This window comes from Maylandia zebra, linkage group LG7 (assembly GCF_041146795.1).
Source record: "Maylandia zebra isolate NMK-2024a linkage group LG7, Mzebra_GT3a, whole genome shotgun sequence".
Classification (NCBI taxonomy): Eukaryota; Metazoa; Chordata; class Actinopteri; order Cichliformes; family Cichlidae; genus Maylandia; species Maylandia zebra.
Window position 1 is genome coordinate 45,153,846 of NC_135173.1, and position 21,460 is coordinate 45,175,305.

General features: G+C 40.2%; 2 protein-coding genes across 3 annotated transcripts; both read right to left on the bottom strand.

The window, feature by feature from the left end:
* Positions 1-5,589: 5,589 nt before the first annotated feature.
* LOC143419297 (uncharacterized) lies at positions 5,590-9,827 on the bottom strand. Its single transcript, XM_076885499.1, has 6 exons — positions 9,481-9,827; positions 9,293-9,374; positions 9,139-9,201; positions 8,981-9,043; positions 8,698-8,864; positions 5,590-5,894 (listed from the first exon to the last, which is right to left on the bottom strand). The coding sequence occupies exons 1-6, from the start codon at positions 9,494-9,496 to the stop codon at positions 5,590-5,592; spliced, it is 696 nt and encodes a 231-aa protein (XP_076741614.1). The 5' UTR covers positions 9,497-9,827.
* A 7,361-nt stretch (positions 9,828-17,188) lies between these two features.
* On the bottom strand, positions 17,189-20,266 carry LOC101480814 (apelin receptor B). 2 transcript variants are annotated; one of them, XM_076886452.1, is made up of 3 exons: positions 20,250-20,266; positions 19,947-20,023; positions 17,189-19,156 (listed from the first exon to the last, which is right to left on the bottom strand). In XM_076886452.1, the coding sequence occupies exon 3, from the start codon at positions 19,129-19,131 to the stop codon at positions 18,067-18,069; it is 1,065 nt and encodes a 354-aa protein (XP_076742567.1). In that variant the 5' UTR covers positions 19,132-19,156; positions 19,947-20,023; positions 20,250-20,266; the 3' UTR covers positions 17,189-18,066. The 2 variants fall into 2 exon arrangements, with proteins under 2 accessions (XP_076742567.1, XP_004538227.1); XM_004538170.3 differs by lacking the exon at positions 20,250-20,266 and having other exon boundaries at positions 19,947-20,030.
* Positions 20,267-21,460: the final 1,194 nt, after the last annotated feature.

The following is a 21,460-nucleotide window of genomic DNA, read 5'->3' on the forward strand; positions in this document are numbered from 1 at the left end:
AACATTTTTCTAACCTTTTGTTGTCCACTTTTGGTGACACACTGCAAACTGTAACCTCACTTTCCTGTTCTTAGGTGACAGGAGTGACACCCGGTGTGGTCTTGTACTTCATAGTTTGAGATGCTGTGAGTAGTAATACGATGGCACCTGTCCAAGATGGCGGCCAACCAAACCGGTTTGACAGGTTTCGTGCGTGTGCGCATGCGCGTTCAGTAATACGATGGCACTAGTCCAAGATGGCGGCCAACCAAACCGATTTGACCAGTTTCATGTGTGTGCGCATGCGCGTTCAGGTGTGGAAATACCACAGGGGATCAGAGGGGTTATATGAGTTTATGTGTTTTTAACGGGGTTTTAATTTAATCAAACCATAGGGTTTTTAATTAAACTATTTTTATCACTTAGGTGTATCGCAACATTCAGTTATGCATGTGTTCTTAAAAGCAATTCTTTGTTTCTTGTTTCATTCTTGGCGGAGTGGAAGCTGTTTTGGTTCACAGTGCGCCTTAACAAAGAGGGTGTGCTCTAGTCAAAAGTGTTGGCAATAGTGTTTTAATCACACTAATTTTCTAAATCTGACAATGTCTCAGCTTGCAGTGAGGCATGCATTTTATTTTATAAATGGCACAAATGGGAATTTCTTCTGAATGGGTGATGTCAGCATGTTCACAAGCGTTTCATTTAATCAAACCCCTAGTTTTAATTTAACTAGTTTTTACACATCTACTGGGGTTTCTTTCCAGGGTTGATGCGATCATTTTATTTAAAAATCGGGATTTCGGAATGTTGAACTAAGAGTGAGACAAAGCCAGCCAGCTAGTTTTTAACACAGTAAATGTTACAAATAGCATTCAGTCCTTTAGAAAATAAATGCTATAAGCAGCCAGTATCGCTCTTTTCAAACTAATCGTCTTTTAAATACACTCATTTTGTGATTCCGGTGTCAACACCTTGCACCGATGCAAGCATTTTATTTAATTAAAAACGGATCAAACGGGCCATTTCTTCTGTAAGGGGTTTCATGGTTTCAGAGTAGTTTTTAACACAACAGATAGTCGCAAATAACATTCAGCAAACGCTACAGTGATACTTCTAAAACGCTGCACACAATGTCGTCTTTTCCCCCAAAGCAACCAGTATCGCTCTTTTCAAACTAATCGTCTTTAAATACACTCATTTTGTTGACAAAGCCAGCCAGCTAGTTTTTAACACAGTAAATGTCACAAATAGCATTCAGTCCTTTAGAAAATAAATGCTATAAGCAGCCAGTATTGCTCTTTTCAAACTAATCTTCTTTTAAATACACTCATTTTGTGATTCCGGTGTCACACCTTGCACCGATGCAAGCATTTTATTTATTTAAAAACGGATCAAACGGGCCATTTCTTCTGTAAGGGGTTTCATGGTTTCAGAGTAGTTTTTAACACAACAGATAGTCACAAATAACATTCAGCCCTTTAGAAAATAAACGCTACAGTGATACTTCTAAAACCATTCGCCCAGACCCGCTCCAACTTTTCAACAGCTGGCTAATTGTTTGAATTTGTTCAGGATTGTAAAAGCCCACCGTGGGTATCACTAGTTGAGAGTACCATGCGAACAAGGGCCCAGCCTATTGTTTAAAGTGGCCGGTATTGGCTCTTTTTGTAATTCCTCGACAAGGTAAATGGGGCAGGTGTACCAGTCGGGTGGCGACCCCGCCTATTGTCTGAAGTATCGGCTCCTTTGTAATTCCTTGAGAAGACAAAAGCCCTGAAGGGTCTCATTTAAATTGATTGGAGACATACCTTTTCTTTTTGGAAACACCCACCCTATATAAAAAAAACACGCTCAGAGCCCGAAACCCTGAGCCATTTACGCCTCAAGATTCGCTGCAGAGCACACCATTTTCTTTGCGATCATCAACACTAACATCGTTCTTTATAACATGGCCATCGTAAACGGTAAATAAAACAAAACCTATTATTGGATTTTTAAAAAGTGTTATGTTAACATATTATAGGATATTCAAACTATTTTTTTTCCCTAAAACAAAAGCTTAATTTTTAGGAGTTCGGGAGAACGGCCCAGGGCCCTTTTCTTTAGAAACGGGCGCTTTTACAGCTGGAACTAGTCCTCTAACAGGCACAAGGTGTGTACAGCATTACTGGATTTTAAAACGTATGTATGTTTTAAACTAGCGATTGTTTTAAATTATGTAATAACGTTTTTGTTTGTTCCAGGGTTAACAAACTGAGCAGGAAAACATTCAGACACCGCGACCACAGAGCCCAACCTTACATCAGGTGTGTATACAACGGGATGTATAGTTGTGTATTATTTTTTTTAAAGGGGTTTAAACAATTACAAATGTTCTAAACTGACCGTTTTACACCTACAGAGCCACGCCAGAGAACCGGGTGTGTGGAGAAGCAGGACCATCCCGAATAACGCACACTACAAGGTAAGCATAGGCATATATAAATTAGATAAAAAGAGATAGAGAGGGAGACACGCTTATTCAGTTTGAAATGGGTACATGTATAAAATGTTTTAACACATGTCTATCTATCTTCACAGACTGCAGAACAGCACCCCTCCTCATAATGATCAGGACACCGTACGATTCCAGACGTTTTTGGAATGTTTAAGCAGTATCGACCTCCCAGAACAACAAAAACCTGGAGCTTTGTGCAACAGTGGAGAGTCAGAACAGATCTTCATCAGCGAACCTGCAACACCCCCGAGTGAGTGGCTACCTCGCGATTTCTCTGATGTTTTTGAGTACAGTATATCAGATTTTGATCTAGTTCATATACCCACCACCCCAGAATGTGACAGAAATAGCATTGATTCACACATAGATTTCGAAGAAGGCGGCATAACAGACTCTCAAATATCACCGGCGTATGATGCTTACATGAAGCTTCCAGACGCTCAGCCTGCTGAACAGAGTCATATAGCTTCAATAGCTGATAAATTATGTTTGATTGAAGCTAGACTCAATCAATACCACCAAGAAGCACAGGTACAAAGGCAACAGTTTACCAAATTCATAAACAAAGTGTGTAGTACATTAGACAACATCTGCTATGTTCTATTTAAACCCAGATTCCTTTTATAGTTTGCAGTGAAATTTCTTAAACCATTGTTTAATGGGACAGAAGTACAAGTCACTCTTTACTAACACACTGTAGATAAGTTTATTGCTGAACGACACAGCTAGCAGTCCCACACACTCTTTAGATTTTTGAAGTTTTGTGTGTGATGGTTTTGCCTCTCACACCTTACCCCTTTCTCCCAGTATCACAACAGTATGACTCCCAAAGTACGACTCAGTAAACAAACAAGGACTCTGAACTCAGAACAGAAAGATACAGTTGAAAGATTAGTGATATCTTTTATGATGCGTAATAAACTACACCCTCTTCTTCTCTGTATTTATGTTGTTTGTGTGCGTGCGTGCGTGTGTGTGTGTGTGAATGCCTTAGAAGTCAAAGTATACATTAGCCATACTTACAAAAACATTTTTAATTTCATTTAGAACTGAGATTCTAAGTTGTAAGCAGAAATCGTATGCTCAACCAGGAGTATGTTTCCCCACTTTCACAATGCTGAGGCATCAAATCCATGATCCAACAGATGGTTTGTCACATGTGGGCGAGAAGGGCAAGCCAACCCTTACTTACACAACCTCACACACTATAGATTTTTAAAGCTCTTGTGTACAACGGTTTAGCTAAAGATATAACTTCTACTTTTGATAAAGATCACTCCCTCTGCATATTTCTTAAGAAATGAAGTGTCTTTACTGGGATATTTATTGTCAAACTATGCGATTTTCCAAATGTGTGTGGAGTAAAATGTTGTGACCAAGAATCATTCAGGATTAACAACACAAACTGTTTTGATAGCAGAAACAGTCTGTCTTATAGTTCCCATACTTTACCGCTAGTTTTACAAACACATTCTTCTTCATATCGGTTTAATTGGTTTTTTATGAAACTGATTTTTAATAGTACAACCAAGGTCTAACTTTTCCTAGCTCCCCAGTATAAATGCAAGAATTTTGCAGACTTTATTGAAACTGTCACAATTTAACACTCAATGCCATAAACAGAGTTGATCCATGTTTCTATGGACAGTGTTTCATACATCAACAGCTCTGAAAATCACTTTTAAAGTAATGTAGAACATGATCTCTCTCACTCTCAGCGTCTCTAAAAAACCCAGCAAACTGACAATCACCTCTAAACAAGGGGTCAGTTTATAGGCTTTTTGTTTGTTTGTTTGTTTTGTTTTTTATCAGCCGCAACACCATGTAATGCATGGATGTTAGACTCTTTCACCAGACCATGTTGCTAGCCCAACCACCAGGCTCAGGGTCTCTGAACTCTAACCCTGGCTCTGGCTGCCAAATGTGCCTCTGACCCTCTTGTGCCTGTTCACCACCAGACTAAGTTTGTACTCTCACCTACTAACATTATTTTATTACAGGGCAATATTCAGCTAGGTTACTACTTTGACTTTCTTACTTTGAGCACATTTCCGAGCCCATACATTATCAAACTTTTACTTGAGTATTTCTGACACCAGCTATACTTTTACTTAAGTAAAAAAAAAAATGCCTGCACTATCGGTGTAAAGCTGTCTTTAATTTTTTAACAGTTCATGCAACAATTATAAATTAAACCTGCACCACAGCTAACTCTTTTTCATAACCAATAACAGGTGTATTTCTTAGATCTACAGAAACAGCCAAAACACTCTGCTTGTATAATGCCATATTCTCTCCCAGCGTACCCTTGTCTCACAACAGGGTGATTCCCAAAGTACGACTCAATAAACAGAGACTCTAAAACCAGAACAGAAAGATAAAATTGGAAGATCAAAGATTAAGGTTTGTGTTTTTATAGCACAAAGTAAACTGTCCCCTTGTCTTCTAGGCCTTGGCGTGCGTACCTTAGAAGTCAGATTATACGTTAGTCATACTTCCAAAAACATTTTGAATTCCATTTATAACTGTGATGTCAAGCTGATATCAGACATCTTATGCTCACCAGGAGCATGTATCCCCAACTTCAAAACCTTAAGGTGTCAAATTCACAAACCCAACATGGGCTCATTCAACACAGGGGCCAGAAGTGCATGTCACCCTTTACTGACAAACTGTAAATAAGTTCAATACAGGGCAACGCGGCTAACAGCCTTGGAAACGCTTTACATGAAATAAAACTTTTTAGAAAACCCTTTACAAGAATAAATGTGATGATCTGTTTTACCTGAATCAAATGTATTAGTTTGTTTACTTGAAATAAAATTTATTTTTGAAACCCCGTACATGAAGTAAAAAGTATCATGTTGCAAGTTCTGGCTTTAATATTTCCAGCTGATAAGGAGACGTTTTGCATTTCAAACGCTACATATCCTACCCGCCCTTTAAGATCATCCCACTTCAGGATCACGCCCCACCTTCTGTTATTTTAAAACAAGACCGCCGTCTCATTCCTCCAAAACCTTTTTTTTTTTAATCTCAAAACAGCGAGAAGGATGGACTCTGCACCCCTGCGTCACACTGAGGAGGAGGACAGTTCCTCGGACGAGGGCTCATTAGTACCTGACACGCCCGGTTACTATAGCCCCTTGGAGAAGCAGCAGCAGCAAGCCGTCAAACTTGCAGCCGTTGCATTTGTCAGTGAGGTACTTGTTGATTACTAGGTTGACTAGGTGATACACAGCTGTTTTCACGGTATCGATAAATAAAGAAGATGCCCGACCGTCAAGCTCGACGGCTTGCTGCTGCTGCTTCTCCAAGGGGCTATAGTAACCGGGCGTGTCAGGTACTAATGAGCCCTCGTCCGAGGAACTGTCCTCCTCCTCAGTGTGACGCAGGGGTGCAGAGTCCATCCTTCTCGCTGTTTTGAGATTAAAAAAAAAAAGGTTTTGGAGGAATGAGACGGCGGTCTTGTTTTAAAATAACAGAAGGTGGGGCGTGATCCTGAAGTGGGATGATCTTAAAGGGCGGGTAGGATATGTAGCGTTTGAAATGCAAAACGTCTCCTTATCAGCTGGAAATATTAAAGCCAGAACTTGCAACATGATACTTTTTACTTCATGTACGGGGTTTCAAAAATAAATTTTATTTCAAGTAAACAAACTAATACATTTGATTCAGGTAAAACAGATCATCACATTTATTCTTGTAAAGGGTTTTCTAAAAAGTTTTATTTCATGTAAAGCGTTTCCAAGGCTGTTAGCCGCGTTGCCCTGTATTGAACTTATTTACAGTTTGTCAGTAAAGGGTGACATGCACTTCTGGCCCCTGTGTTGAATGAGCCCATGTTGGGTTTGTGAATTTGACACCTTAAGGTTTTGAAGTTGGGGATACATGCTCCTGGTGAGCACAAGATGTCTGATATCAGCTTGACATCACAGTTATAAATGGAATTCAAAATGTTTTTGGAAGTATGACTAACGTATAATCTGACTTCTAAGGTACGCACGCCAAGGCCTAGAAGACAAGGGGACAGTTTACTTTGTGCTATAAAAACACAAACCTTAATCTTTGATCTTCCAATTTTATCTTTCTGTTCTGGTTTTAGAGTCTCTGTTTATTGAGTCGTACTTTGGGAATCACCCTGTTGTGAGACAAGGGTACGCTGGGAGAGAATATGGCATTATACAAGCAGAGTGTTTTGGCTGTTTCTGTAGATCTAAGAAATACACCTGTTATTGGTTATGAAAAAGAGTTAGCTGTGGTGCAGGTTTAATTTATAATTGTTGCATGAACTGTTAAAGAATTAAAGACAGCTTTACACCGATAGTGCAGGCATTTTTTTTTTTACTTAAGTAAAAGTATAGCTGGTGTCAGAAATACTCAAGTAAAAGTTTGATAATGTATGGGCTCGGAAATGTGCTCAAAGTAAGAAAGTCAAAGTAGTAACCTAGCTGAATATTGCCCTGTAATAAAATAATGTTAGTAGGTGAGAGTACAAACTTAGTCTGGTGGTGAACAGGCACAAGAGGGTCAGAGGCACATTTGGCAGCCAGAGCCAGGGTTAGAGTTCAGAGACCCTGAGCCTGGTGGTTGGGCTAGCAACATGGTCTGGTGAAAGAGTCTAACATCCATGCATTACATGGTGTTGCGGCTGATAAAAAACAAAACAAACAAACAAACAAAAAGCCTATAAACTGACCCCTTGTTTAGAGGTGATTGTCAGTTTGCTGGGTTTTTTAGAGACGCTGAGAGTGAGAGAGATCATGTTCTACATTACTTTAAAAGTGATTTTCAGAGCTGTTGATGTATGAAACACTGTCCATAGAAACATGGATCAACTCTGTTTATGGCATTGAGTGTTAAATTGTGACAGTTTCAATAAAGTCTGCAAAATTCTTGCATTTATACTGGGGAGCTAGGAAAAGTTAGACCTTGGTTGTACTATTAAAAATCAGTTTCATAAAAAACCAATTAAACCGATATGAAGAAGAATGTGTTTGTAAAACTAGCGGTAAAGTATGGGAACTATAAGACAGACTGTTTCTGCTATCAAAACAGTTTGTGTTGTTAATCCTGAATGATTCTTGGTCACAACATTTTACTCCACACACATTTGGAAAATCGCATAGTTTGACAATAAATATCCCAGTAAAGACACTTCATTTCTTAAGAAATATGCAGAGGGAGTGATCTTTATCAAAAGTAGAAGTTATATCTTTAGCTAAACCGTTGTACACAAGAGCTTTAAAAATCTATAGTGTGTGAGGTTGTGTAAGTAAGGGTTGGCTTGCCCTTCTCGCCCACATGTGACAAACCATCTGTTGGATCATGGATTTGATGCCTCAGCATTGTGAAAGTGGGGAAACATACTCCTGGTTGAGCATACGATTTCTGCTTACAACTTAGAATCTCAGTTCTAAATGAAATTAAAAATGTTTTTGTAAGTATGGCTAATGTATACTTTGACTTCTAAGGCATTCACACACACACACACGCACGCACGCACGCACGCACACAAACAACATAAATACAGAGAAGAAGAGGGTGTAGTTTATTACGCATCATAAAAGATATCACTAATCTTTCAACTGTATCTTTCTGTTCTGAGTTCAGAGTCCTTGTTTGTTTACTGAGTCGTACTTTGGGAGTCATACTGTTGTGATACTGGGAGAAAGGGGTAAGGTGTGAGAGGCAAAACCATCACACACAAAACTTCAAAAATCTAAAGAGTGTGTGGGACTGCTAGCTGTGTCGTTCAGCAATAAACTTATCTACAGTGTGTTAGTAAAGAGTGACTTGTACTTCTGTCCCATTAAACAATGGTTTAAGAAATTTCACTGCAAACTATAAAAGGAATCTGGGTTTAAATAGAACATAGCAGATGTTGTCTAATGTACTACACACTTTGTTTATGAATTTGGTAAACTGTTGCCTTTGTACCTGTGCTTCTTGGTGGTATTGATTGAGTCTAGCTTCAATCAAACATAATTTATCAGCTATTGAAGCTATATGACTCTGTTCAGCAGGCTGAGCGTCTGGAAGCTTCATGTAAGCATCATACGCCGGTGATATTTGAGAGTCTGTTATGCCGCCTTCTTCGAAATCTATGTGTGAATCAATGCTATTTCTGTCACATTCTGGGGTGGTGGGTATATGAACTAGATCAAAATCTGATATACTGTACTCAAAAACATCAGAGAAATCGCGAGGTAGCCACTCACTCGGGGGTGTTGCAGGTTCGCTGATGAAGATCTGTTCTGACTCTCCACTGTTGCACAAAGCTCCAGGTTTTTGTTGTTCTGGGAGGTCGATACTGCTTAAACATTCCAAAAACGTCTGGAATCGTACGGTGTCCTGATCATTATGAGGAGGGGTGCTGTTCTGCAGTCTGTGAAGATAGATAGACATGTGTTAAAACATTTTATACATGTACCCATTTCAAACTGAATAAGCGTGTCTCCCTCTCTATCTCTTTTTATCTAATTTATATATGCCTATGCTTACCTTGTAGTGTGCGTTATTCGGGATGGTCCTGCTTCTCCACACACCCGGTTCTCTGGCGTGGCTCTGTAGGTGTAAAACGGTCAGTTTAGAACATTTGTAATTGTTTAAACCCCTTTAAAAAAAATAATACACAACTATACATCCCGTTGTATACACACCTGATGTAAGGTTGGGCTCTGTGGTCGCGGTGTCTGAATGTTTTCCTGCTCAGTTTGTTAACCCTGGAACAAACAAAAACGTTATTACATAATTTAAAACAATCGCTAGTTTAAAACATACATACGTTTAAAAATCCAGTAATGCTGTACACACCTTGTGCCTGTTAGAGGACTAGTTCCAGCTGTAAAAGCGCCCGTTTCTAAAGAAAAGGGCCCTGGGCCGTTCTCCCGAACTCCTAAAAATTAAGCTTTTGTTTTAGGGAAAAAAAATAGTTTGAATATCCTATAATATGTTAACATAACACTTTTTAAAAATCCAATAATAGGTTTTGTTTTATTTACCGTTTACGATGGCCATGTTATAAAGAACGATGTTAGTGTTGATGATCGCAAAGAAAATGGTGTGCTCTGCAGCGAATCTTGAGGCGTAAATGGCTCAGGGTTTCGGGCTCTGAGCGTGTTTTTTTTATATAGGGTGGGTGTTTCCAAAAAGAAAAGGTATGTCTCCAATCAATTTAAATGAGACCCTTCAGGGCTTTTGTCTTCTCAAGGAATTACAAAGGAGCCGATACTTCAGACAATAGGCGGGGTCGCCACCCGACTGGTACACCTGCCCCATTTACCTTGTCGAGGAATTACAAAAAGAGCCAATACCGGCCACTTTAAACAATAGGCTGGGCCCTTGTTCGCATGGTACTCTCAACTAGTGATACCCACGGTGGGCTTTTACAATCCTGAACAAATTCAAACAATTAGCCAGCTGTTGAAAAGTTGGAGCGGGTCTGGGCGAATGGTTTTAGAAGTATCACTGTAGCGTTTATTTTCTAAAGGGCTGAATGTTATTTGTGACTATCTGTTGTGTTAAAAACTACTCTGAAACCATGAAACCCCTTACAGAAGAAATGGCCCGTTTGATCCGTTTTTAAATAAATAAAATGCTTGCATCGGTGCAAGGTGTGACACCGGAATCACAAAATGAGTGTATTTAAAAGACGATTAGTTTGAAAAGAGCAATACTGGCTGCTTATAGCATTTATTTTCTAAAGGACTGAATGCTATTTGTGACATTTACTGTGTTAAAAACTAGCTGGCTGGCTTTGTCAACAAAATGAGTGTATTTAAAGACGATTAGTTTGAAAAGAGCGATACTGGTTGCTTTGGGGGAAAAGACGACATTGTGTGCAGCGTTTTAGAAGTATCACTGTAGCGTTTGCTGAATGTTATTTGCGACTATCTGTTGTGTTAAAAACTACTCTGAAACCATGAAACCCCTTACAGAAGAAATGGCCCGTTTGATCCGTTTTTAATTAAATAAAATGCTTGCATCGGTGCAAGGTGTTGACACCGGAATCACAAAATGAGTGTATTTAAAAGACGATTAGTTTGAAAAGAGCGATACTGGCTGCTTATAGCATTTATTTTCTAAAGGACTGAATGCTATTTGTAACATTTACTGTGTTAAAAACTAGCTGGCTGGCTTTGTCTCACTCTTAGTTCAACATTCCGAAATCCCGATTTTTAAATAAAATGATCGCATCAACCCTGGAAAGAAACCCCAGTAGATGTGTAAAAACTAGTTAAATTAAAACTAGGGGTTTGATTAAATGAAACGCTTGTGAACATGCTGACATCACCCATTCAGAAGAAATTCCCATTTGTGCCATTTATAAAATAAAATGCATGCCTCACTGCAAGCTGAGACATTGTCAGATTTAGAAAATTAGTGTGATTAAAACACTATTACCAACACTTTTGACTAGAGCACACCCTCTTTGTTAAGGCGCACTGTGAACCAAAACAGCTTCCACTCCGCCAAGAATGAAACAAGAAACAAAGAATTGCTTTTAAGAACACATGCATAACTGAATGTTGCGATACACCTAAGTGATAAAAATAGTTTAATTAAAAACCCTATGGTTTGATTAAATTAAAACCCCGTTAAAAACACATAAACTCATATAACCCCTCTGATCCCCTGTGGTATTTCCACACCTGAACGCGCATGCGCACACACACGAAACTGGTCAAATCGGTTTGGTTGGCCGCCATCTTGGACTAGTGCCATCGTATTACTGAACGCGCATGCGCACACGCACGAAACCGGTCAAACCGGTTGTCAAACCGGTTTGGTTGGCCGCCATCTTGGACAGGTGCCATCGTATTACTACTGCTGTGTGTTTAGAGATGCTCTTCTGCATACCTTGGTTATAATGTACAGTTATTTGAGTTACTGTTGACTTCCTATCTGCATTGTAGCTCTCCTCTGATGTCTGACCTCACCCAAGTATTTTCAATCAGAGAATTGCCGTTTACTGGATAATTTCTCTTTTTTTTTGGACCATTTTCAGTAAACCCTAGAAATAGCTGTGTGGGGAAATTCCCAGTACATCAGCAGTTTCTGAAATACTCAGACCAGCCTATCTGACACCAAGAACTATGCCTCATTCAAAGTACTGAAATCATCTTTAGTCCCCATTTTGATGCTTGGTTGTCTTGACCAAGTACCAAAAGTACCGCCTACCTCTTATTCCTAACCTCATTTCCTTAACCTCAATGAAAATGCCATTGTAAAGAAAAGGAAAAGTGAGTAGGAGAATTGCTAAGGACTTAGGAAAAGAGAAGAGCCGTGTGCTAAGAATTGGAACAGCCATACTCTAGTCTCTCCTTAACAACATGAAGCCGGATGCTTTCCATGTTGAAACTAAAATATGCAGAACATGGACTACAAAACCTGCCAAAACGTGTTGACAGTATAGTTGTATGGAGGTCTTATAAACAAAAGCAGCCTTTAAAAAATATAATCATAACAAAGGCTGGCATTTTAAAGGAGGAGGGACATTTAGGACCAGATCTACTAACGTCAGCAGCTGCAAGCCTTCTTTCAACAAAAACGCTACTTAAGTTGATAAAGAGGAACAGCGTCTGTTTTGTGACTGACAGTTTTTAACAGTTTTTAACAGTCTTTAACTTCCACTTTCAGGGGAAGAATATTTAAAGATGCACACAAAATCCTGTGTTCATGCCTAATGTGGTTGTGATAGCTGCTGCTAGGAGAGTGTATTTTTAGAAGTGGGGAGATGATATCAGAACGAGTGTGTAATCAGCACTTTGCATGGGTGGCTCAAAGCTGTTGCGCAGTGCTAAAACTTTGGCTCTGTCATAAAACGCTTGACTGAGTCTTTACGTGGAGTGTTTAGAGCGAACCCCACTTATTGTTCCTCAATAACACTGTTTTCATAAAACAGCAGAAATGAATAAAATGAGCTTCTTTTTCTCAGCAGTGCATACGATGAGCAACTTCTTTCTGCTGAAGTTGTAACAAGTAAAAGTGTTACTGTGTTAGACTGATGCCTGAGTGTTGCAGTGTGCTATTAAAACTAAGTGATGCACACACTCATCCACAAGGAGCAGTAACATAGTAACTGGGACGGTAAATAATGTTTTGTCTTCTTCTGCACACCGTACAGATCAGCTGTTCCACACAGATTTCAGGTTTATAGGGTCGAACAATTTGTACTGATGCAGTACTGATTCCCTCCATCCACTGATCCCAACTGAAGTAAGGTACTGTGGGTGGAAATCAGAGTTCACCTGAATGACAGATTAGACTGGAGGACCAGCAGTGATGCTGTGCACAAGCTCTAAAGTAAGCAGGAGCAGCATCAGTGCCAGGGATGCCAAAAAGAAGAACAAATTAATCTGCAAGGTTAGAAGAAGCACTGGTGAGAATTTGGAGGCGTCTGAGTGAGTGAGGGTCAGAGGTCACTGAACAAACTGCTCTCCATCATGGACAACCCGTCACACCTGCTCCAATCCACCTTTGTGAAGCAGCAGAGCTCCTTCTCCCTCTAACTGATTCAACCACGAAGAACACTTAGAGAAACCTTTCTATGGTTCTCTCTGTAAAAGTGTATAATAACTTCATTATGTGACAGGATCAGTACAGTATCTGTCTATCTCTCTATGTATAATTTTCTGTGAAACCTTACAGTTCAGAGAGCTGTGAGCCGGAAGAGGAAGAGTGAGGGTGATCTAGAGTAAGAATCCAGTGAAATATTTGTGTCGCCTCTAACAGTTTCCTGTAATAACATTTTAAAAATACACAATATCAGAAATGCAGTACTGCAATTTTCTTTTAGTTGGGGATAAGGTCAGGTTGAATAGAAATGTACAGGATAGTGAGAAGACAATGCTTCAGAAATATATTGTCAACTCTTACAGAATTTGTAATTTTTATTTTTATTTTCAATGTGTAGTGAAAGAATTCTAAATGTATGAATTGCTAATATTTCGTACCGTAATATCCGTTAAAAAAAACGTGCAACAACATGATTGTCACTGCATGACCCCAGTTATGACAAGATCGTTGTGGTTAAAACCAAACTGTGTGTTTGCAATATGGCTTTCCCCCGATCTCGACGCTGAAACTCTGCGCTCCTATCTGACTGAGAAGCTAGGTAAGTCCGTGACATGTCGGAAAATTGACACAACCCACAAATGATTAGCATCATTTCATGTTACTGCTGAATGTGATGACGTAAAGGATATGTATTTATGTCCGCCGCTATTTTGAGGCTCGTAGGCCTAAGAAGAGCAGAGGCAGCGGAGTCACTGCCACAGGGAGGATTGGGGTGCAGCGGCAGCGCACTGAGTCAAACACTGATTCTGAAGCAGCACAGGGCGGCAGCTTTCAGTGGGGTGCACATGACACGGTGAGATAAATGAGTATTAATATTGTCTCTTTTAATGGATAAACTCTTAGCGTCCTGTAATAGATTGTGTGCCCAGGAAACGTTTCTATCTAAGCAAGATCTGGAAAAAACGAATTGTTTGCACAAAGACTTTCATGGCGTTGGTGAATCTACCGCTGATCTGAGCTCCAGGGTGGTTCGTGGGGGTATCTCTATGCCATACAAGATGTATGATCAGCTGGTGAAATTTGATTGGGCTATAGGAATTGAGATTATTGGCCGAGATAGAAAGTTTACTATTCTTAATGTATATGTGCCCTATGAGTGTCCCCAGAATGAGGTTAGGTGTCCTAATAGACTGTCCTATGTCCTGAATGTCTTTCATTCAGGACATTGACTCCACTTGTGTATCCATTGAATGCAGATGTCTGATGATAGATCTTAATTTGCAAATCATTTACTGCAGTGCTGCTTGGATACTGGCTTGATTCTCTCTAGGAAAGTATTTTTGCCTGATAATAGCTACACATACAGTGGCTTGCAAAAGTATTCGGCCTCCTTGAACTTTTCCACATTTTGTCACATTACAGCCACAAACGTGAATCAATTTTATTGGAATTCCACGTGACGTGAAAGACCAACACAAAGTGGTGCACACGTGAGAAGTGGAACGAAAATCATACATGATTCCAAACATTTTTACAAATAATAACTGCAAAGCGGGGTGTGCGTAATAAAGTCATGGAAAGCAATTTTATAAGTTATACAACAGAGGGGTTCCTAAATCTTTGGTAAGAATTCTGTCCTTCTGGTATGCCCATCAGTCCATGCACATAAAATGGGGTTACTGTGTGTCTGCCCCCTTTTATGTGAGGAACGGGCTTAGACAGGGGAGTATTCTGCCTACTCTCTTGTTTAATGTTTATATGGGTGATTTGTGAAAGCTGTTAGATGACTGTGTAACAGGTTGTGTAGTTGGTAATACCGTATAGTGCTGGCCTTCAACAATTATTGAGGGCATGCTATGAATGTGGTCTAGAGTTTGATATTCATTATAATGGCAAGAAGAGGAATATTTTTATTGACAAAAGTAAGGAGGACCAGAATTGAGCCATTCCTGAATTCTCTCTTAAAGTGTGTACTCCAATTAAATATTTAGGTCATTACATGTCTGATGATTTGTCTGATGATATAGTCTGAAGTGAAACTAAACTAAATTCAGACTGCTTTCAGGACTTAAGGGCAAAGAAATTCTTCTCATTAAAACCGCTGAATGACTCATTGGCTGGTTTTCATCTTCTTGGTAGCACATAGGCATGTATGGTTATGGACATACATAATTAGTGGTAATTTATTTTATACACCACAGCTTTGATTGTTTTTTTCCCAGATAGGACAGCTACTGTCCATCTTTGCGCAGGCTTGACTGCACCTTTCAGCTGCAGAAGTTACCAACAGAAAGCCGTGCTAATTGTCAGGTTTTCTCTTTAAAACCCCCCAAATAACTCCATGTTTGTGTTTATCCTAGAACATACTGTCCTAGTTGTATATGATTCATTTGAGTGGGAACTGAAGGCTGTTTCTGCTCTCGGGATTCCCTGCGGCAAGCCTGCTTCCAGTCTAGACATGCTTAACTCACACTCATTGTAATTACAGGAGAATGAAAACATTGGTGTAAGTCCTGAATAGTCATGTCAGTCACCCAATCAAAGGGAGTAATTCTCTTTTCTCTGGTGTAGTTTAGCAAATCTGTAACATGAACATGTGAGCTTCATAAATCCTGGAAACCCATGAAAATAATCTGAGCAGATTATGTTTCACTTTGATGCTGTGGAGGATAATGTGACTGGCCATCTTGTTAAAAAAAAAAAAAGAAATAGCCATTGCATGGGATTTTGAAATTGTACGCCGTTTCACTTAGAAACATTTAGCTTCACTGGCTCGAGTACATAGTTTGTCCTTATTTAATTTGCACCTGAATGTTTGTCCCAGTTTGAAAATGTGAAAACTGAAAATTGACAAAAAGTTCAAGATGTTTATGTCCTCTAGACTAAATTCGGATAAAGATTTTTCTTGCATGTCTGTGTGTGTGTGTGTGTGTGTGTGTGTGTGTGTGTCGTGGCTCAGAAGAGATTATAGAGAACTGAGACTGTGACTGAGAAGGCAGAGCGAGTGTGGCTGCAGCTGTTTAAGTTCCTTCTTTTTCATAACAAAGACTTTTTCGACTTTCCCAAACTGAATTCAAAGCTGAAGTTTTCCTCCTACAAGAAATTCAATTTGGTCACATTTAGCCAAAAAAAAAACAGTCACATGTTTGTGACCTGAGAATTTTTACAGTGTAATATGGTATTTTACTTGTGATGAGTGCCAAAACTCATGGGAATGTAAATGTTTAAGTTAAAATCATTAATTTAGTGGTTTTGTAGCTGTATTTTATTATTTAATGTTTAGATATTGACTGGTGTGAATGCATCTGCAACTAATATAGCAATTAAGATCTGTCTCAGTTCCTCTCCAAAGGTTTTGCTGCAACAAAGCTGCTATATTACCATAGTAAAGATTTTTAAAAAGGCAAGAAACTGAGTTTGGGGTTCATGCAGTTATATATGAGAGAAATATCACTACAAAGGTTGTACTGTGCTGTACTGTATGGGTTTCTGTGCTATATAGAAGAGTATAGTAGGTATATTTTGAAGTAAGAGCTCAAGGCTAAAGGAAATCCTGCTCCCAGTTTTTACTATAATTTCCAACAGTGTCACCTTTAAATGTGGTGTTCAGTCTTAACTGATTTAGACAAAGCTCTGCTTCATCTAAGGTTTTACAAAGAGACGGCAAGTCCACTGCAAATTAGTAACCCAGGATTAATCCAATCCCCAAGTCTCCCCGCTGTCACTGAATTTATCCTGTAAAAAGCTCATTAGAGTCCGAATTGGTTATCTGAATTAAAGCTCAGTGTGCTATCACATTAATATTGATATCTACCAAAATAATTCAGATGCATTTGGGATACACAGCAGCGCGGATTACAAGTGAAGTTTTGGTAATTAACACTTACGACTCTGTCTGGGACAAAGCCGAATTCTGTGTGGTTGATCCCGTTTGTGCTCACTGATTAATTTGGGGGGAACTGTAAGAGAAGAAACAAACACGCCTGAAGAGGGAAACAGAAGTCCAACGTGCATTTCCTCCAGACATACTGTACGCTTTGATTTCGGCCCCCCGAAACACAATAGGAGGGAAGGCTGCCTCCTCTGAGCAACTCACCAAACAGGAAGACGCGTATTCACTGGATTGGAGAAAATACATTCCACAAGATATCACAGCAGGGTATAACAAAGTGAGAGAGATCGAGAGAGACTGGGTTTTTTTCTCTTCAAAACACCGGCTTTTAATTACAAATCATAGACATGAATTCAAAAAATAGTGTATATTCAGAAAAATGGGTTTCATGTTGTTACCAGGGAACAAATTCATTCATATTCAAAGGCAGAAACATCAGAGGCTGTCGATACAGTCACCTTTTAATTGGGGCTTTCCGCAGCTAGAAAACATTTGTCAGCTGCCATCTGTCTGTCTGGTCTGTCCACCCCCCCAACCCACCCACACACACACACACACACACACACACACCTCTTACTCTACTCTTATCAGACTCAAACACCTCTTACTGACTAACTTACACCCTTCTCACACACACACAGACGTAGTCCTGCTGGCTGTGGTGCAGATACTGATCAGTCAAGACAGATCTCAAGAGCACAGTTTCTAATATGTCACACCTCCACCTCAAGAGTTTATTAATAAAAAACAGTAATGAGAGGGGGAAATTGCATGATCATAATCAACCTAATAGTTTCCCATGACTTGAGGACATGATTTCAGACTTCATAGCTCAGTACTTTTGCAGAAAGTCCACAGGAGAAGACGAACTGATGAGTATATCAGTCTTAATAAAAGTACATTCCCCTTATTTTTAAATGAGTCTCTCTTATGTTTCCTTATGTAGCTCAGTTTCAGTGCCTGCTGAAAAAAAAAAAAGTCTGGGGTTTTGGTGCTGTCAGACACCAAAACCATAAGTCTTCAGTCAATAGTCCAGAGTGAAAAGCAAAGGTTACACCCCGAAACTGGCTGCTGCTGAACCATAAACAAGCACTCAGTACTGGAAACTTTTGATTCACCTACATTGTTCTGCAGTGTTCATTTTGACCCCAGCGTGCCTCTGGGTGTTAATCCATAGTCACACCTTTGTGGGTAGAGACTGAATCTCTGTCTTCTGCAAGGACAGGGAGCTGGCCGGGCTCGCATGCAGGAACTTCTTCAGATTAAGTAGGCACAAGCACTGGGATCTGAAGCGCAGGTCAAAGAAGGCGTAAAGGAAGGGGTTGAGGCAGCTGTTGACATAAGCGAGGCAGGTGGCGTAGGGATGAGCCAGCAGGAGGAAACGCAGGAAATCACAAGTGGCGGGAAACAAGTCCAGGTAGGAGAGTGCGTCAGCGCTCTTCAGGATGTGGAAGGGCATCCAGCAGGCAGCAAACACCACTACCAGTGTGGTGATGATCTTCAGCAGGCGTCTCTTGCGCTGGTCTTCTTTGCGCAGGGTGTTGAAGTGGCGGTTGATCGTGCAGCCGATGAAGCCGTAGCACACCATCATTGCCATGAAAGGTAGAAGAAAGCCCAGAGCGGAGGAGGAGATGCTGAGGCCGGCAATCCACAGGTTCTCCTGTTTCTGTGTCACCAAACTGAAGTCCATGGCACAGGATGTGCGGTTGGTTTCTGCATCGTACTTGGTGGTGCGGAAGACGAGAGTCGGAGCGGCCAGTATAACAGACAACAGCCAGATGGCTATCAGGGAGCCTTGCATCTGAGCCCGGCTGCGCAGCTGGTTGCTGGATAAGGAGTGGACGATGGCTAGGTAGCGATCAAAGCTCATGCAGGTGAGGCAGAAGACGCTGGCGTACATGTTGAGCAGCACCACGTAGCTGCTTATCTTGCACAGAGCCACTCCGAAGGGCCAGTGGTAACCCATGGCTGTGTAAACAGCCCAGAGAGGTAGCGAGACTACAAAGGTGAGGTCGGCCAGGGCCAGATTTCCGATGTAGACGTCGGCAGCTCGCCGTTTGCCTTGTGATCTCCACACGGTGAAGATGACCACTCCATTTCCAGAGAGGCCGAGGATGAAAATGAGCATGTAGAGTACTGGGATGACAGAGTACGATGGCGTCCACTCTGAGTAGTCACACATTGAGGAGTTGTCTGGCTCCTCGTAGTCCTCGTAGTACTCGTAGCCCACAGTTGTCTCCATATTCACCCTTTCCTCTTTTCTTATCCTTATGTTAAAAAAAATTTGAGAGCGGGGTGAAAAAAAAAAAGACTTGGTTCACAGCAGCTGACAGCACTCTCAAGTCTGTTGCTGTATGTGAATTCTGCTTCCATTTATATACCCCCACCCAACTCGCACCCTCCCACTGCCCTCCTCCTTCCTCCTCTGCATACACCCCCTTCTTTCCACTGACTGCCACACTAGATAATGCACTGTGAAGTAACTTCATTAAAGCCTGTCAAAGTTTTAATATATTTACAAGCAATTTCTGACTTTTATCCACAAAATATTTGCAACATGAACAGAATTCTGGAGGCAAACGTAAACTGTACAGACTCTCAGAGAAGCTGCAAACAAAACCACCAGAAAACTACAAATTTGACTCCCCCTGTAGTTTAAAAGTGCAAAAAATGTCTTAGAAAATTCTATACAGGAATTAAAAATGAAGTAACTATGAGCAACGAAAAACAAAGACAAACAAAAAAACTTGTAACATTAGCTGTTTGTGTTTTTTGTGCGTCTTTTTTTTCTAAAAAAAAAAAAAACCATTTAATTTCCCATATTTAGTTTGTAAAAACTAAAAAAAAGAATCCTAAAATCTAACTTACAAATATAACAGATACAGATTATTGATGAAAGTTCATTAAAGAAACAGACATGTTTGGACAGCAGCTCAGAGTTACGCCTGGGCACAGCAAGTTCCTTAAAGTGGCCAATTTTCATATCAATAGAGTCGTTCTGGTAGTGGACGATCCTGATTACCCGAAACCCGAATAAGAAAATGAAGGTTTTTTTACCTGGATTTTTTTGTTTTGTTTTGTTTTTATCTTGCCAGTACATGTTCAGACATGTGGAGCCACAAATTGGTTTTGGTCTGTTGAATTAAAGGACACAAAAACCATTAAAACAGGCAAAGATTTCCATTACAAATATTAGCTTTGAAGACAAACTAAAGATACATTCTGCAATTTGTTTGAGATGAATTTTTATTTTATTGGAGATCTATATTTATATATGAAAAACATAAACACAATGGCAATAATAATCATCTATTTAAAAAATAAATGCTAAAAAGTGCCTCTGTAAGCAGCAAAACTTACAACCAGTGTGACACAAAAGACACAGTAGCCACCGTAGGTGTTACAGGTGCTGCTAATGACATTAATCAAAGTCCTGTTAGGTGCAGAGCTTTAATCAACACCATTAGTAACACCTGGGTTTACCTACAGTTTCATGTCTGAACGTCTTCCAATCCTAAATTTTAGAAACTTGGATATATATTTTTATAGGGTGACCACATCCCAATGTGGGACAAACAGTGTTTGTGTGGGACAAAGTGGGACACGTTTATATGGGGAAGCAGTCAAATGACATTTTTAAATGAAACTTTTTGCCAACTTTACATTAAGAACGATAAAAAAGCTCTCATTTGAAAGTCTTTATATATATATTCACAGTATTCTCTGTGATTTCATGGTTACTTCAGCTGCTGCTCTGTCTTTGGGTTTCAGTAGAAATGCAGCCAGAAAATTGCTGCATATGTGAGTGCCTATGTTGCAGATTTATGCAAGAAAACAAACTTCCAAAGAGCTTTGCGCGAACAGAGAGATGTAACAAGCTGACACAGAAGCTTGCTGCTGTCTTAAAGTGCAAAATCACACATTTCTAACCACTGAAAGGGAAACAAAGGGGGGGGGGGGCTCTAAAAGCAAATTAAAGCCTTCATCTCTTCTTTGCTGTTTTGTTGGTCCAGGTGGAACATCTCAGTCTTCAGCCGGCTCCGTCTCTCAGCACAGTGGCAGCAGTGGCGCCAGGGCACAGACCTTTAGACACAACTACTGTATCACTCAACAATCTTCCTCCACTGATCCCTTCCTCCACCACTCCACCATGTTTCTCCTGTCCCCTCCTTAGTCATCCCCCTCTCCCTCTGATTATGAAGATGAGGATATATTCCCATCTCCTGTCCTTTCACCAACATCATTTACTGTCACAGAGCTGCTTGTTGTTGCCAATTATTGTGATGTGTTGTTAGCCTGCGGTACTCGGTAATCACATTGATGTGACTGCATTTGTGTTGCCTCCACATTGTGAGCCTTGATTGTCCATCCAGCTCTGAGTTCATTGGGCAGAACAGGAAAACAACAAAGCAAAGTGAATCAAAGCAAGCTTCCTTCTCGTACTCTGGTGGGACTGAAGTCTGTTTTTAGCTGTGTGTTGACAGAAATGTGAACATATAGTTGAATAAAACACCAGACCTTGATAATCAGCCTGCCACCCACTCACTTTTCCCAAAAATAAAACCCTTGTT

Excerpts from the sequence above, each read along its gene's own strand:
- LOC143419297 (XM_076885499.1), bottom strand. Across the intron at positions 9,202-9,292 it reads AGTCCTCTAACAGGCACAAG|GGTTAACAAACTGAGCAGGA; the intron begins GTGTGTACAGCA and ends TGTTTGTTCCAG. Across the intron at positions 9,044-9,138 it reads AGAGCCCAACCTTACATCAG|AGCCACGCCAGAGAACCGGG; the intron begins GTGTGTATACAA and ends TTACACCTACAG.
- LOC101480814 (XM_076886452.1), bottom strand. The coding sequence starts at position 19,131 with ATGGAGACAACTGTGGGCTACGAGTACTACGAGGACTACGAGGAGCCA.